Source organism: Haemaphysalis longicornis, unplaced genomic scaffold (genome assembly GCF_048455015.1).
Source record: "Haemaphysalis longicornis isolate Haplotype H1 unplaced genomic scaffold, Haemaphysalis longicornis Haplotype H1 scaffold_1, whole genome shotgun sequence".
Taxonomy (NCBI): domain Eukaryota; kingdom Metazoa; phylum Arthropoda; class Arachnida; order Ixodida; family Ixodidae; genus Haemaphysalis; species Haemaphysalis longicornis.
In genome coordinates this window covers 382,922,246-382,939,662 of record NW_027526203.1, presented here as the reverse complement: position 1 = coordinate 382,939,662, position 17,417 = coordinate 382,922,246, and the positions used below count along the sequence as shown (strand labels likewise).

Genomic DNA, 17,417 nt, shown 5'->3' with positions numbered 1-17,417 from the left:
TGAATGAAATGCTAGAAACGTCAAGTGCACACTATTGGTCACTGGACTGCAGCAGTGTGGATAAAGCTAAGATGGCAGGCTGTGTGCATTAGTTCCTAAATGGGCGAGATGAGCACTTATTATTATGGCAGGGCATCGCCTCCTGTATTTTTTTTTTTTTTATGCCAAATGCATGAGACCCGTGCTGCCAACCAAGCCCTTTTCTGCCACTGCTGCACTCCCCCAGTTGCTGGCCTTCCCAGTGCTTTAACAGCTAGGCTGGTGTGCGTGGTGGAAAGCAGCATCGTACGCATAACATACATTCACTTCCCATAGGGAGATTCCGCAGAGGCGCTTATTGAGCCTCATTTGCCTTGCCAACCATGCACCAGCCGCCTACAATGTAATGTTTCAGTCCAGCTGGCCCTGTTGAGCCCGGGTGAGCTTGCAGTACCATCAAACAGCTTGTCAGAGGACCAATGAACCAAGTGCTCCTGTTGTGATGCAGACGTGTCTGGCATTGAAAAAATACAGAATGCTTAGGGTAGTGACTTCGCGTTCAGGATTTGTTACATGCCACGGCTGCTGACGGAGTGCTTCAGGGATGTTTGCTGTGGCTTCCATGTGCATTCCTCAGTGCTAACCAGCGGGTCATTTACTGTTGTTCCCAAATCCAACAGTATCAGAGTGCAACGGCTTTCTTTGTCCTTTCAAGCGGTAGCATTCTGGCAGTGTGAACGTAAGTTCACCTTTCAAAAGGTAGCATTGGGGCTTGTTTCTTATACAGTGGTCTAGCATCGTAATAAAAAATTTCTGCTTGCGTGGAAGAAGTTCTCTCAATGCCAGTGCCATTCATAGTAACTAGACTACTTGGGTATAACATTGTGTTGTAGAGAAGTTATTTTTGCAATATTTGTTGTGTTGTGGAGAAGTTATTTTTGCAATACTTAGATACATAAAAGAAAGCTTCCTCCATGTTGCCTATTTTAATGGCGGCGTTTATTAACAATCATGAACCATTCACAGCTGTGCTTATTCTCGTTTTTTGTTCTCAGCACTGGATCCTAATATGGGCAAGTGGGGGAAATGCCGTTTGAGAAAGTGTGCGGTTTTCATTGTGTAGGCAAGCAGATGCAGTCTGGCATTTGGTTTTTACCTGTTTGCCCTACTTTTATAAAATACCCTTAGTAATGCTGGCACGCTGGGTGTAACATACGGAGCACATAAGCAGTTTTTTTTGTTGTTATTGTTCAGAAAGAAAAGTGCTGTGACAATTCCAATGCATTACCTGTTCGCCCTACCTCTATAAAATACCCTAAGTAAAGCTGGCACGTTGAGTGTTACATACAGAGCGCATACGTAGTTTTTTGTTGTTGTTGTTCGAAAAGAAAAGTGCTGTGACAATCCTAATGCAGATGTGCCAAAAACTGTGTGTAAAGCTGCCTTTGATGGCACCTTCGATAAGAGTTTGTGTAATGCACGAGGTGCCTCCAGGCTGCCTTGCCGCCAATACCATTGGTACGCCTGACCAATTTGGGGCTCCATTTGGGGCTAGTCTAGAAACTAACAAAACACTGGCACAGAAGGAACGAGCTCATTTCAACATTTTTTATGTAGTGGTGCACCACCAGTTTATACCTCTTTGCAGCACCATGGATTAGCGCACCTCATTCTTCCTGACCACATTATACCCCTGTCACGTGGCAAATCTAATGACATTTAGAGTGAAAGACATTCACTGTAAATGCCATTAGTTTGGTGCTGCACGATAATACTGAATGACATTCGACACGAGTGACATTTAGTGAGCAAATGGCTTTGGTAAACACATTCACGTTAGCTTCTGTCCTCAATAAGTAGCCTCGACAGCAGTGGCCCGTCACTAAGCAAGGAAGTTTAATAGTAAACCAAACGTTAGTGTCAAAACACTATCAACAAATCACAATTTTTTTATTAAAGGTTGTTTAACGTAAAAAAAAAGACAAGCGCCTTCACAAAGCTCCTCCATGTTGCTACCATAGAGTTTCTTAGTAAGTATACTAGAGAGGAAACTGCGCCTGGTAATCCATGTCGTCGGGGGGGTTTATGGGAAGAGCCCCCACTTTTGGCTTGGGCTTGGCATGACTGTTGATTCTTAAGTGGTTTTTGGGATTTGCTTTCTTCACTATGCATTAACATGTCTACGAGCTACAAGGAAGCCGAAATCCTCCCTGTTCTGTGGTGTTCGGTGAAACAGCAGGCAGTGCGTGATCATACCTGACGTTGGTCATGTCGCAGTCGAAGGACGTATGACTGAGCGGGTAATATGCCGCTGCAGAATTTGTAGCTGACGAAAAAAAGAAACAAAACGTACTTTGACGAAGACAGGATACGACAGATGCGGGTGTTTAACGCAGGAATTTGGGCTAGTTGGTGATACGACTTCTACATGGTAAAAAGCGCACTAGACGGGGACACAAGAAAAAGACAGTGACATGGGACGAGCGCGCTTTTTACCATGTCGGAGATGCGGGTGCCTGTATCCGTCCTATCTTGTCAACGTCCACGACTGTTTAACGCCACGTTTTATTTTTTATTGTTAAACTGTAGCTGACGGTCGGTGCACCGGTTCACCACGAAGGCGACGTTTTCATAGGCATGCTCAAAAAACTTTCCAAACTTTTCAAACAACATATTATTTGAAATAATGGTAAAACTAAGAGTCTCTAATGAGTTTCCCCCCCAAGTATCAACAATGTTCATAACTACCACCTTGGCCTGCAGAATAGCAGGCACAACCGTTCCGGCAAAAATACCCTTTACTTCCTTTTTCCTTAGTTTTAAAACAGCCTGTTTTATTTTCCACTTACATAATTGAACACTATTCTTCGCGTTTTTGTGCCACTTTGTTTATATTTGCGGTCACTAAAACTTCTCGATCCAAGCCAATAATAAAACTAAGGCGAGCGCATGATGCAATGGTGGCCCATGACGACACAGACGGCCTTGGTGGGAGCCGCATAGACGCTAGCGCCATATTCCTCTCTAGTGTATATTGTAAGAAACTCTATGGTTGCTACAGTCAAACCCGGCTATAACGAACCCCGGATAGAGCGAATTATGCTATACATCCAACAAAAATAATTCAGTTACGGAAATACATGGGAAACATATTCCTTATAACGAAGTTCACATCCGATATATCGAACTCTGCGCGCCTAGAATGGCCGCCGAAATGCATGGTCTCGGAGCGGCGATTGAGATGTGGATTGGCCGCGACCACGGAGCAAGAGTTGCGACTTAGACAGTGCGCCTCGCACGGAGCGACATGACGCCCGACATTTTCCGTAACTGTTTCCGACACGTGGGACTCGCGACGGAACCCGCGCAGTCAGCAAGTCCGGACCAAGACAGCAGCATCGGTGAACTGTGGGAAGAGCTCCCCCACATTCCCGATGATGTCGCGAGTGAAAGCCGTCCGACGCTTATAATGAAGCGCTTTCGGCAGTCAATGTGCTCCGCCAATGCTTCTTAGATTTTGGAGGACGAGGACTCGAACTGGTGCAAATAATGTTTCGTGTAGAGAATGCTATGCTAGTTGAAACCGCCAAAACGAAAGTGAAAACAAAAATCACCGCTTTTTTCTTTGCAAAGTAGGCAGTTCAGGCGGAAAGTAGCTTTAATACTTGCAATAAATGAATTATTTTGGGTATGGTAACGGCTACTTTACTGTGTTCGTTTTTGCATGCGGGGATGGTGGAGTTGAGGAGGGGGAGGGGGCTCCCGCGGATTGCGAACTTGTAACGATAAGTTCAATATGGGCGGGTTCGGCTATATCGAACTATTGGATATATCGAACTAATCGCGGTGCATATTGCAATTCGCTATAAACGGGTTTGACTGTACTACCCAAATATGGATTTGTGGCTTACTTGTCTTGACTTGTGGTGTCCACCTATGTCACCGAAAACAGTAGTACAGTAGACTCTGGTTAGACGAACTCTGTTGAGACGAACGACACTTTTTCCTCACTTCTAACGTCCACAATGCGAAAAACCTCTGCCTAAGACGAATTTCTGATAATATGAACAAATTTTCGTGGTCCCTTAAAGTTCGTCTTAACGAGAGTGTACTGTATACTGTTTTCCTTAATAAAAGAAAGTTCATTTGTTTTGTTTTCAAAGTACTAAAGGGTATAAAAACATTGTGAATGTGTTTACATCATTCTCTTTAAATTTTATTGCTGCTATCAATACCAAATTACACTCGTTCGTGTGGACATGCACGGCCATACCAAATGTCATATTAGCAGCCATTGTCGTACACTTCGAATGACCTTAGATTTGCCATGTTTCAGGGGTACTAGCTCTCACTAGAAATTCTCTAGAAAAAATTTTGCACAATTTTTCTCTGCTACACAAGCGTTGTGCATAAGCTAAAAAGCAATTTATGCTTTAAGAAATTGTAGCTAAAGCTAAAACTCCGGAATGATGATGGAGTGATAATATGGCATTGTGGCTTGAGACCCTTTTACGAATGCACTGAAAGAGAAGGTAGATATGGTGCAAAAAAAAGGGGGGGGGGGTGCTGCAAGATTTGTAACGCGAAACTGTGATTTTACAATGGGAGTTCAAAAATTAGGCATACCTTGGGTTGAAAGCTTTTTTCACACCAGAAAGTACTAAGATTTTCATCACGTATTCATCATCAAACAGGAGTAGACAAAAAACGCATTACTCAAAATACATTATGTCTGTGTGGCAAGGGCACGACTATAAAATATAATGCTATTGTTGTGTAAATGCATTAATAGTGGTTTTTCCTTACTCCATTAACAACTCAAACAAGCTAAAGGTTGGAGTTTTCTCGTACTCTAATGTTCTTATTGCCATTGAAACTGCTTTTTGAGTTGAAGCACTAAATCACCCCCCCCCCATTTTTAAGCTAGGTTCTGACCAAAATTGTGTGCATCTGTTGAGTAAGGTATGAAAGAATTGCATGCACTTGCTCCAGAGCTACTGTAAGATGCTCTGTCTAAAGGCATCTTGGAAAAAAAATCATGCTGGAATTGGCTATGAGACGACCCGATCATTACACTGAGTTTTATTTACTTGTCATAATTAGTTCACGGTGAAGTTGTAAAAGTGGCAACGCTCACGTCGGCTGTCAATACATGGCCATCTACGGAGAGAGTATGCTTACAGAAAACAATTCTTCTTTTACCAAAACTAGCAGATAATACGAGAATTAATAGAAATAACTCTAAGGAGATTTTGTGTATGTAAAAAAACAACTCTCGTTTTATCAAAACTAGCAGATAACATGGGAATTAATCAAAATAATTCTGAGGAGATATTGTGTATGGGCGTTTATTCGATCAATATGAAAGTTGCCATACGTAACTTAATGTAGCTATCCATCAATACAGCTTTGCTGATCTTCCATCTTCACAGTAGGGGAAGGGCTCTAAATTTTTTGGTGTGTCTTTTTCCCGATGTATTTTGTTGGGTTGTTGATGCTTTCTTTTTTGTTTGTTTGTTTTTTGTAATATTGCTGTTTCGGTGGTGTTCCTGATGGATATTGTAATTTGGTAGGTTGTTAGAACTCTGTTCTTTTGTTTACTGTTACAGTTGAACCTCGATAAATTAAACAAAAAGAAATCTTTACTTTATTCTGTTGCCCTAAAATTTTGTTACATTGACGTTCATCTCCAAGCTTGCAAAGAAACTTATAAAACATGCTGCGGGTGCGGTGCATGCACAGTAAAACATTTTTTTTTTCCAATCAAAGCAGTTGGCCATTTTTTTTCACACTTTTTTGGTCATCAGGAAAGGCACATCATTTTTCGGCCCACGGGGACTGAGTGGCCTCTTAGTGTTCTGTGCTCGCGAAACGCCTTAGTGCGTCAATTGCGTCAACACTTTGCAATTGGTTGGGGTGCCACACCTGTCTAGAATATTGTCGTCTCCTTCGCTGTCATACTGAGCAGTCCAGATCATGTAGTCTATGATCGATTTCGCTGTCACCTCCTCCGTCACAAGGGCACTGGAATACCCGCCGCGGTAGCTCAGTGGCTAAGGCGTACTGCTGAGCCCAGGGACGCGGGTTTGCTTCCCACCGCGGCGGGCGCTTTTCTGATGGAGGTGAAAAGCGAAAACACCCCTATGTTCAAGATTTTGGCACGTGTTAAAGATCCCCAGGTGGTCAAAATTAATCCGGAGCCCTCCACTACGGCACGCCTCATCGCTTGCGTTGCGTCGGTGCGGTAAACCCCATAATCAATCAATCAATCAATCAATCAAGGGCACAGGAATCTCCAAAAAGGTAATCGTCTAGCTCGACTTTCTCCCTAACGGTACCTAGCTCCGAAGGCTCTGCCAAGTCTCTTGAAACACCTCTTCCATCGTAGGCAAATATAAACCCTCCTGAGGACAAACTGCTCTTTGGCTGCTTTGAAGAAGTTTGTTTTCCAAAAGCAGTTTTCAAGCCTTCCTTGAAGTTTCATTCCAGGATGTGAATAACATTTCAAGGGTGTGAAACAAGTCTACTTTAATAGGGTATTCTCAATATGTAATGAGGGACTTGCTGTATTTCTACTTTCCTTAGGACTAATTGTCCTCATTCCCTATACCTGACTTTGTTTTAGGTGCGGAGTACCTTAGGACCACACAATGCCCGTTCGCATCCGTGCGCATAGCATTTACAATCGCAAAAAAGCACACAGGCACCGACAGGATTCGAGCCTGTGTCTGGTAGACCAGAAGCGTTAGTGTCATTCGTCTTACCCATTGGGCCGCGACCGTGAATTAGTACCAGAGAGTCAGATGGCTTACTCCGTCGCCTGTAACGGTGCGGAGTACCTTAGGTTCTCCCAATGTCCGTCCGCGTCCATCCGTGCGCACACCACCATCAAGCGAAAATCAAGCAAAATTCGATTTGAGCCGTGAGTTGCAGTTTCATTAGGGAATCGTCAAGGTGCAACTCATGGCTCAAATCGAACGACGGTCGGGGCGCAACTTGGGTGTCATTTCGAGTCCCCGTACTCTGCACCCTCGCCATCATTCATGGAGTGGAGATGCTGCCATTTTTTTCTGTTGTAATTTCCTTTGTAGCTTTTATTGACTCTCTGTCCTCTTCGACATGTAAAGTTGTTTTTTTGTTTTGTCATGTATAAATGCGCGTTCGTACTAATTCCCACCGGAACTTGTGTTGCCATTGCTTCCTCCTGGTCGTGACATCTCCCTTAACCTGATAATTTCACACAGCTGTGGCAAAAGCTTGTCGATGTGCCACAAGAGATATGCGCAGTTCATGCTTTGGTCGAGCTGCTGAATAAGCAATGTGCAAATCAGTGGCAGAAACTTCACTTCAACGTAAGAGTGTTCCGAATCTTCAATTTGGTGTGCAAAGCAATTGTCCAAGATGGCACACACTTTGCGTCCAGCTGTCTTCATGTTTGCATCAAAGGTTCGTAGCCAGCCACGAAAAATATTGCGTGTCTTCATGCTTTCAGTTCCAAGCATACTCCATTTCCAGCTGGAATGAATTCCCGAATACCACAACTTTTTTCTGCGCCCATTCACTAGCGGCACATGCCTGCTGCCACGATTCATAATGGTGCAGAGCAAGACTGGGATGCACAGCTTTCTGTGTTTTCTATCGTGACACCGTTCACCTTTTAATGCCAGTGTACGATTCAGCAGGGTCTGTTGGAGCAACAGCGTCTCGTCGGCGTTGTTACACGTTTGCTGAATCATAGTGGGCCAGGATCTTTTGTATCTCTGTGTCTACCCAAGCAACCTGTCGTGTTGGGCCAGTCGATGTGATTCACCTCTTCAGATTGTGCCAGCGATGGCATGAAGGGCTTCAAAGTAGTGCAGCCACCCGCCGCTGGCTTGGGAATCATCCTGGACGAACAGGCAGGCGAAATGCTTCACCTCTTGTTGCAGTAATGCAGCACAGATGGGGACATTCTGTTCCATAACTGGCATGAACCATGCAAAAGCTGCTTCATCCACGTCGAACGGGGGCTCTGGGGTATGCCGAATTAGGTGGCGACATCCTCCTCCTTTTCACCATTTTTCATGTCCTTGAGCACATTAGCTTTTTCTCCGTTTGCCACTCGTGCTGTGCCACTCGCACAAAAACACTGTGTGAGGCAAATTGACAAGTACACTTCAGCAGCACAGTTAAAGCTGCGCAACTGCATGCATCGACGCCCGTGCCTTCTAATGGTCTAGCTTGACGCAGTGTTAGCCAGTGGTGCTTGTGCTTCCACAGGCGCGGCAGATGCACCACGCCTGTTTTTAGAGGTGTGCGCGTGTTCGCGCATGCTTATCAACACCTAGATTTTGCAGTATACTTTTACTTGCATTCTTTTGGTGTGCCTTGAGCCAGCAACAAACTTTCATTATGTTGGAAGTGTGCCAGGACTCTCTTTATTGTACAGAGGCTGAAAATACATTGTGTTTTATAGGTGTGAAGTTATGGAAACTGAGCTGCTTTGTTGATTTCGTTACACTGAAGTTTGTTATGTCGAGGTTTGGCTGTATGCACGATTATTGTTTGGTTGCAACTTGCTGCTTTTACTGTTTGCGTTTTTTTTTTTTGTCTATCAACACTTGCTACAATGCCAAATGAGCACTGCAGGTATTTGTAATAAATAAATAAAAATAAATGATAGAATGATGACATTAGTTTTATTGAATTGTGCACAGCTTGCCAATACCATATTTATCGGCATCTGAGCAGCAATGATTTCATTATTTCAAAAGCTGTCACAAAATTAACTCTACAAACTTGAACAAACACTGAATACCCGTTTTCCGTGAAAAGTTTGTATCTACAGTTCAAATGAACTACACGTGTATTCTTCTTTAATGTGTTACCTCAGTATTTGTCTACATTCCTGGTGTGTCCTCTCCTTTCAACTTCCGGTGCCAACTTGTGCAGGTTAAGGGTTCAAATGTTCTTAGGGCTGAGAGCTATGTTATCCCAGAGGCTTTTTTAGAACCGGACCTTTTAGAAGAAGCACCGGGTGTGTTGCACGTCCGTAAGTTGTGCTGTTTTGTACGTTATTTGTAATCGAAGCCTCCTGTTTTCAGGATATCTTTGTTGAAGTCAAAGCCTTCTGTATAGAATTCAGCCGAATCAGGGAAGCGGCTGCTTTGTTTTGTCTTCTGAAACAAGATGCCACTGAGCGAGGACCATCATCATTGCCATGGCCGCAAAATATGAATGTGAAAAAATGAATTTGCTTTGTACAAAGTAATTGGCTGCCATGTTGGGCGTGAAATAACAGTGTAAATAAATAAATCAGCTTTTTTTCTTATTGTACAAACTAGTTTGCTGCCAGGTTCTGGTGCAAATTAACAATGTAAATAAATAAAACCTTGTTTTATTGTATAAAATAATGTGCAGCCACTTCTGTCAGCAAAGTAACAAAGTGAAGAAATAAATATGAACTTGTTTTATTGCACAAACTCAGTCATTGCACTTGTGGTATTCTGTGTTGCATCACTATGCCTACTGCGCTTGTGCGCTGCATTTGTTTTCATTGCAATGCAGCTGCTGCTGTCTTGTGTGTGCACGTCTCCTGCAACTGGCTGAGGAAAAAAAAGTTCACTGTGGAACGACGTGCATCGCAGTGTAAAGTCCAAAGGAAATATTGGCAACATCACTCGCACAGCACTGGTGGCTGGAATAGAAAACTCGTGGATAGAGCTGTGGTGGCAGACGGTGCATGTTAGCCCGTAAGTGGGCACGATAGGCACTTGTGCTTGGCATAGTGCCTTCATATTTGGGCTGTGTTTCCAGTGGCTCTTTGCTGTGGCTTCCACCTGCATTCCTCAATTCTAACCAGTGGTTCATTTACTGTTGCCTCGAAATTCAATAGGACCTCAGTGCAACAACTTTCCTTGGCCTTTCAAAAGGTAGCATGGGGCTTCTCTTTGTAGAGTGGCCCAGCATCGTACAACAAAATTTCTTGCATTTGGTGTGACTTGGTAGGGTCAAAAAGAAACATTGTTCTTGCAGCACTTGGATACAGCAGAGAAAGCTTGCTTCACAAAGATTGTAATCCAGGTTGCTAATTTTAAAGTGGCGCTTATTGCCAGTCATCAAAAGTGCATGACTGCTTATTCTCAGATTTTGTTCCTAGCACTTGATGCTAGTACAGGTAAGTTGGGAGTAAGGGGGGGGGGGGAAGGGGGGGAGATGTTAAGAAGGGATGAAATTATATAGTAGACGTGCAGATGCAGTCTGGCACTTAGTTTACCTGTTTGCCTCACCTTTATAAAATCTCATAGAACTGGCACACTGAGTGCGAGATGCAGAGCACATATGCAAAGAACTTCCGTGGGCAAAAAGAAAAATGCTATGAGCATTTCAATGCAGCTGAGCTGAAATGTGTGTAAAGGTTACGTTTGATGGCGCCTTGGACAAGAGTAAGTGTAATGCACAAGACGCTTCCAGGCTCCTTGCTGCTGATACCACCGGTACAGTGACCGGTTTAAACGGGTCCCCATTTGGGGCTGGTCTGTAGATGCTAACAAAACACTGGCATTTAAAGGAACAAGAGTGCTGTTGCTATGAGCCCGCGTGTCTACCTTCCTCGTCCTCGTCCTTGTCTGTGACAGTGTTATTAAACCTTTTGGAAGGAACAAGTTCATGTCAACTTTTTCTATGCACTGTTGCTTGCAGCACACTGTATAGTACCTCTGTGCAGTACTGTGACTTACTTTCCCCGACCGAGTTCGCTCACTTAAAATTTGTGTAACAGAAAAAAATTTGCACAAAATCTTTATTTTCTGCTATACAAAAATTTTAAACGAAGTCTAGGTGAAGTTATGAACATTTCCCTGGAAACATTAGTGAGAAAACAGTTTACGCCTTAAGAAGTCATAGCTAAAGCTGAAATTTCAGCTATAATGTCTTTTCAGCGTAATACTAACACCTCTACATCTGCAATACATATTACAAAAAAAAAGTGTCAAATCCCCCACACTGGTGGCGATCGACATAAAGTGAAGCTTTACACTTGTACTTGTACACTGACATCATCTGCATGTTTTTAAAAGGTGGGTGTAGATTTCCTCGTTACCATGTGGCTCACCACGACCGTGACGTTGACATTGATGACGATTTGCACAGCAAAGACGCTTCTGGTCAGCCCACTGTTTAGATACCACCAGCTCCAAGGGCAGAGAATGAACTGGGGCTATCCTGCCGCCAGTCGCTTCCTAGCCCCGCAGGCACGATATGCGGAGGCCAGCGTTGTCTGGTGTAACTTCCCTGGGGGCTTCCCTGTCCAGTGGGCATGGTATGCAGAGGCCAGTGTGAGCTGGTGTGAGATAAAACCCACAGCGTGCCCTGCCAGGAAGCAACAGCAGCAGCAGCCCCTTGGAAAGCAGGAGGAGAGCCAAATAAATCTTTGCTTTAGCACAGTGTCTAGAGTGCTGTCCAATGGCATTCTTATTTTTAAGGCTGGACTGGTGCGGATGGCAAGCACAAGTCTGGCACAATGTTGTAGTGGTCACGTATCAGCTTCATGGTCCAAAAGGCTGAGGTTCGAATCCGGAAATTAGGGAGTTCTTATTTTTGTGACCAGCAAACGGTGGTGGAGAGAGTGAAGAAAGCCGGTAGACTCCAAGGAATCCTAGACTGAGGACTCCTCTCACTGGGCGGGTGCCCCTGACACCAACATCTTGCTGTTTAGTAAAAGTGTATTCATCCTCCTCTTTTTAGTTATGTTGTTTTGGTAATTATTGTCTTAATTTAGGTTAGTAATTAGTTTTTAAGCATTTTAAGTGGTTGGTTTGTTTGATAGCATTACAATGGTTGGGTTATGTTAGATTAGGTAACTCCACTTTATGTAACGTTGGGTTGCATTAGGTTAGGTTATTTAAAAAATTCCCCGCATTTCCCCGAGGGGAAGAATGTGAAAGTGCGAATGCACGAGTTGAATTTGCGCGGTTCGGTAATGTTCGCGAAAGAGAGATCACACACACACACACAACTACAAAGAAAGAAAGATGCATTTATTCACAGACACCTATTTGTGTTGTTGTACTTGATTGCTAGAGCGGATCTCAGCTTTGAAATTTCGTGTCAGTACTCCTTTAAGCGGGTGCATTAGCCCTTCTCACGCCCGATTCCTGGCCAATCCCCCACGTGGGTATGTGCCATGTCAGCGGCCAGGCAGCGCGTGCCCATCTCCCCCCGTTGCCAAGGAAGACGAGGAGATTCCTGGCCAATCCCCCACGTGGGTATGTGATGCGGACATCGCCGGTGGACGCAGGTTCAGGGTCGCTTAAGAAGTGCATTGCACTTAAAAGAACTAGTGCTTTGAGTTCAGCCAATATAAAAACAGTGGCGCCAAAAGTGGCGATGGGCAACATAACTCGTTTGGACATCAATTCAGTGGAGTGCTTATAGTGAAGTCAAACGACACTCGACACAGCCTCGCTTCAATCTGTTTTTTTTCCCCTCCCTCCCACTGGGCCATGCCGACACCTTGTGTTCGAGGCGGCGGTGGCCATGCACTGCTGGAGCCTCACATCACTTTTGGTGCAGTGTTTGAGTAGTAGTAGTTCTGCTCACATTCCGGGTGTTCTTGGGCAGCTGTTGGACCCAGAGCTGTGCATGCTTGCTGTATTTTGCTGTTGAGGTCAGCCAGTGGTGTACGCAGGGTTTAATTCCGTGGGGACCTTTCCCCTCCAAGAAGAGGGTAGTGTACGTAATGCAGAAAAAAAGTTAAAAAATAGCAGTATAAACAAGGAATAAGTTCAGAATTGAAAGACTATTGGATTGGATTGGACAAACTTTATTGGTGCCTGCAGCACGCGCACGCGCAGACTGAGCGTACGTTGTACTATTGGATTGGATTGGACAAACTTTATTGGTGCCTGCAGCACGCGCACGCGCAGACTGAGCGTACGTTGTACTCGGGGCAGGCGCCCGGCATGAATCCCCGTTTGCCGTTGCCGGTTTGCGGAGCCCCTGCCTGGCCAGTGCCTCGAGGGCCTGCTGGACAGCCCAAAGTTGTTGTTCTTGGTTTTCGCTCTTTGTTGCAGCTTCCAGTCGCAGCGGTATGCTTTTTGACCTTGCTTCGCTTGAACTCTTGGTACAGTCCCACAGCATGTGCATGAAGGTTGCCGTCTCCCGGCGGCAGGTCGCACACTTGTCACTCGGGTGTGTCTCGGAATTCATCCTTTAGTAACGCTGGACTGGGTAGGGCGCCCGTCTGCAGTTGTCGGAACAAAACTGCCTGGGCTCTGACCAGCCCTTTACGAAAAATCTTTGGGGTGCCCTGGGCACACATTAAACAGGTTCTTTTGTTCATTTTTTTCTTGTTCAAGAAATTGACAAATGGCTGGTGTTAAAGCCACGGCAGAAGCAATTCTCATTTGTCATTAATTAACGATGGGCAGAGTTGGTGGCCTCATTTTGGTATTACTCCCCACCAAAATTTTATGAAAAAAAAAAAAAAAAATGCTTGCACATTTACATAAACAAAATCTCACCAATGTAAAACATTTTTGCACACATGTTCGTGCTTGTTATTTTGTTGTATGTCTATGATGAGCGGTTACTGAGTCACCGGATTGCATATCAGTCATGGCAAAGCATTGGTCAGGGAAATGCAATTTCGTGCATTGAAATAAAATTAATGTGAAACAAATGTGATAAATTAGTAGAGTAAAAATTACTCGCGATGGTATATGCGGTCAGGGAAGCAACACTGCTAACTGGACACTTCGAGCAACCGATTCAAATCTGGGCGCGGTACTACATTCTGCTGGCCGCGACCTATCATGGCTGAAATGGAACTGCGGCTTTCTGTTTATGGCCACTTTGGCAGGAACTAGGTTGTTTGCACGGTGGTCACTTCATATAAAAGTTACATCCCTGCCGGGATTCGAACCCGGGACCTTTGGATTAGAAGTCCAACGCGCTATCCACTGCGCTACAGGGACCACGTCATGCACGTGCGCCGCATATTTACCTCCCAAGGTTTGTTATATTTATTAATGCTTTGTTTAGCGAAGTCAGTGATACGCGCCTGCGCGTGTTTGACGTCAGGCCCGCACAGTCTAGGCTTCCATCTTGCAGAATGTGTTCCCGCACACGAATACTACAGCACGCCTATGTTTGCTCTTGAGGTCTGCTAACGCATCTCTATGTGCATGAGTGATTTGCAGCTGCGTGTCGTCGGCGTCGGCTCTCCAGCGCCGCCTCTCACGGACGCGCGTGAATCGAGGCACCCTACGCGCCCTACGTGCCTACGTCGCACAGCTGCTCGTCGACGCGCAGCAGCGTTAACTCGCCGGTGCAGTAGTTCTTGGGGCTTTAATGTGGCGAATCAGCAGCCGTGCTTTCGTGAGATGCACTGAGGAAGCGCGTTTGTGCACACGCCAAAAAAGAAATGTAGCCGTGGGGATCGCGTAGCCGCGACTGCCGGAAGGAACGCCTCAACGTGCTTTCGTGTAGCAGCGCGACAAGGGAAGATTTGTCGCTCGTCTGGCGAAGCGCTGCCCGCGGCAACTCTTCTGAGTTGTGTCTGTTTCAAGACGAAGCGCAGTTCCGGTTGCTTGGCCTTTGACCATGGCACCACAGGGCAGGGATGGCACCAGCAGTGCACTACTGCACGGAAGCCAACGCACCGCCTTGCTTGTCTTGCGTCCACCCATGTGAGGCCTCACTGGAAGTGGACTTTGCAACGGACATGAAGTGGACAAAATTTCAGTGGCTAGCTTCGTGCGACGTGAAACGGATGGGGATGGCCACACGGTCTCCCCTCCCTTTTGGGGAGATCGAGTGGCTGTGCCTGTGTAGCTACTCCACAAATTCCTTCTTTATTTTGGGCACATCATGGGACATGTTGTTTCCACAGCTGGCCCGACCGGTTTTTTAGACAGCGGGCCGGTTGCCGGTCTGTACTTAAAACCGGCCGCCATTGGTTGGTTTTTCGGCCATCGTGCCGCGATTATTTCTTTTTTTGCGTTTTATAAGCGTCAATTCAGCAACTACCGTCCGCTAACGCTACGGCGGCGGGCAGCGGGGCCCGACTGGGAAGGTGAAAATTCGTTCCGGAGGGGGGACAAACGCTCCACTGCACAGGGGAGCTTTCGTAATAAAGGCAAAATGTTTGCAGAGAAAACTAATTTTTAATATTGCGGAAAAAAGAACTGCGCTCGCCAGTTTTGCATTTGCATCTGGTCCTAGAAAAGCGTTCTCGAGCTTCTCAATGCATCGCATCAATTGTTGGTCGCCACCGCTACATTCTACCTTGTTGCAAAGCAGGCACAGCAGCTTTGTTGTTTCTGTCGTTGTGGGCACTTATCGAGCTTCTGCGTTGTCCTCATGGTCAGCTGCATCGTCCACAGCTCTTTTAATGATGTAGGCATCGGACAGCATTCCAGTAATGGGGACATCGGCCTTGTACAGCGTAAATTTGCTGCTCACCACCGAGTTCAGCGCGTAGCGGGAGCTAAGAGTTAAAACGGAGACCTTATCAGCTGCCTGTAGCAAACTTTGCTTTGTGTCCTCTCTGTCAACATTTCGAGATATCCGTGGTTCCCCCAAAAAACGTTTCGAGATAAAGGGGGGCAAATACATTGTGCCTATATATAGGAGGTGAATGCACGGCAAAAAAAAAGTTTCGACTTAACCGGCATTTCGAGATATCCAAGTTCGAATTAACGAGGGATTACTGTACTTGAAATGGCAACGTCGCACGCGCTCTCACTGGCTCCTCTCTGGCGGGCTTGCGGCGCGGTAAACAGTGAAAGACGATCAGTGGCAAACCACGCTCACTGCTTCCACAGTGAAAAGCCTAAAGTGAAGATGTCTTTTTTTGTACAAAGCTTGAATAAACTGTTGGCCACATATGTGAAACTCTATGATTACAGTTGGCATGTGAACATCCCATCAAAGCAACTGCCTTCTCTTTTCTGGTTTTGCACTTCGCCTTGGCTTCGGCATCTGCTTTTTCCATCAGAAGCCATGCAATCTCTGCTGGGTCAATCCAGGAGTCAAAGGTGAAGGTTACCTGACTCGGTTCGCACTGCGGAATTACTGGGGGCACTTCAGTCTCCTCATGCGATTTGAATGTTAAAGAAACATGGATGGCAACATGGCAATGAGAATTGGTTAATCGGCCGCTGCCTTTGCCAGCAGCTGTCGTTTTTACGACCGTGGGTATGTTGTCGCCGCCTAATGGGAATTGGTGCATTGGGTGTTAGCATCTGAAGGCAGCAGTCATTGTAGCTTGCCAACCCCTTACAATGGGTATGTCATTAGTCCACAGACCATATAGTTATGTGCTCAGAAGTTACGAGCATGTACATGGTGTGTTCACGGAACTAGCATGACACACACGCGATGTAGGAGTATAGCATTGCTCGTGGGAGCTATCAAAGCATGCAAGCAGACTTGCATGTGCTTCAAACACCGTGCTATCGTCATTGGTCAATCCCCTTGAGTGGACATGTAACCAGTCTAAGACCATTCGGAGCTCCATACAGAGCACCTATGAATCTATATTATAGTAGCTCAATGGAACCTGCATGAAACACTTGCAATGTAGCGTTGAGCTTGGGCTGCGTTGACAGCCCTTCCAATCAAGTACAGCTGATCTTCGAGGCCGGAGCTGGCCAAGGCACTCTCCCAAAGCTCTGTAGAAAGGTGAAGGTTAAGGGGTGGTCTAGGGTAGAAGAAGGCGCAATGCTTTCGCATTCAAAGCATGTAAGCAGACTTAGGTGCACCCCAAAAGCCATGAATCATGTACCGTAGGTGCAGAGTAGTGGTTAGCACGCTTCTGTCACCGTGCATCCCTGGGTTTTGAGAACTGTTCCTGGCACAATTTTTTTCTTCTCGATTGAAAGCCAAAAAGGTTTGGGACCATACCCTGCTCACAATGCCGAGTTTTTCACTTCATGGACACAACGCTTTCACATTTGGAAGGGCTTCACACACCATGGTAGGAATGCCATCTTTCTCTAGTATGATCCCTGAAAAGCAACATGTACGGTGCATTCCATTTTGGGAAGGGCATGCATAATTAATATACCCAAAGAGCAGTGTACCTGTGCAGAGCGATGAAGAGAGAGAGAGAGAGAGAATAAGCATCAACTGCAAGCTCATTGGTGCAGGACGTGGAGAGCACCGGCCCTACAGGGGGGGCATCCTCTAGTCCTGAAACGGAGAAGGCAATATGATCGAAGAGATAGTAGAGAGTTATAGCAGAGCAGAGAACTGGTCCCGGTACAATACCCGGTACACCTGCAAATGAGCACAGTTTTCCCGCTTCTGCGCACGCGCAGTAGTGCCGGTCACCTACAGGGTACTGTACCGCAACCAGTTCTCTGCTCTGCTATAACTCTCTACTGTGTGAAGAGCTACAAGACAATCAATCAGCAGTTGTAACAACAGACTCCACGGACAGCTGTCGGTGACTG

The 17,417-nt window shown here is 45.6% G+C and overlaps 1 protein-coding gene and 1 non-coding gene across 4 annotated transcripts in view; one reads left to right on the top strand and one right to left on the bottom strand.

The window, feature by feature from the left end:
- LOC144155212 (CCR4-NOT transcription complex subunit 11-like) overlaps positions 1 to 9,444 on the top strand; it is a 37,682-nt gene extending 28,238 nt beyond the window's left edge. For all 3 annotated transcript variants that reach the window (XM_077686526.1, XM_077686525.1, XM_077686527.1), the window contains one exon: positions 9,063 to 9,444. In XM_077686526.1, the coding sequence (XP_077542652.1) occupies positions 9,063 to 9,096 (34 nt within the window). In that variant the 3' untranslated portion in view covers positions 9,097 to 9,444. The remainder of the gene's footprint in view (positions 1 to 9,062) is intronic.
- A 4,417-nt stretch (positions 9,445 to 13,861) lies between these two features.
- On the bottom strand, positions 13,862 to 13,934 carry Trnar-ucu (transfer RNA arginine (anticodon UCU)). Its single transcript has one exon. It is a non-coding gene; the product is annotated as a tRNA-Arg (tRNA).
- Between the last annotated feature and the right edge of the window lie 3,483 nt (positions 13,935 to 17,417).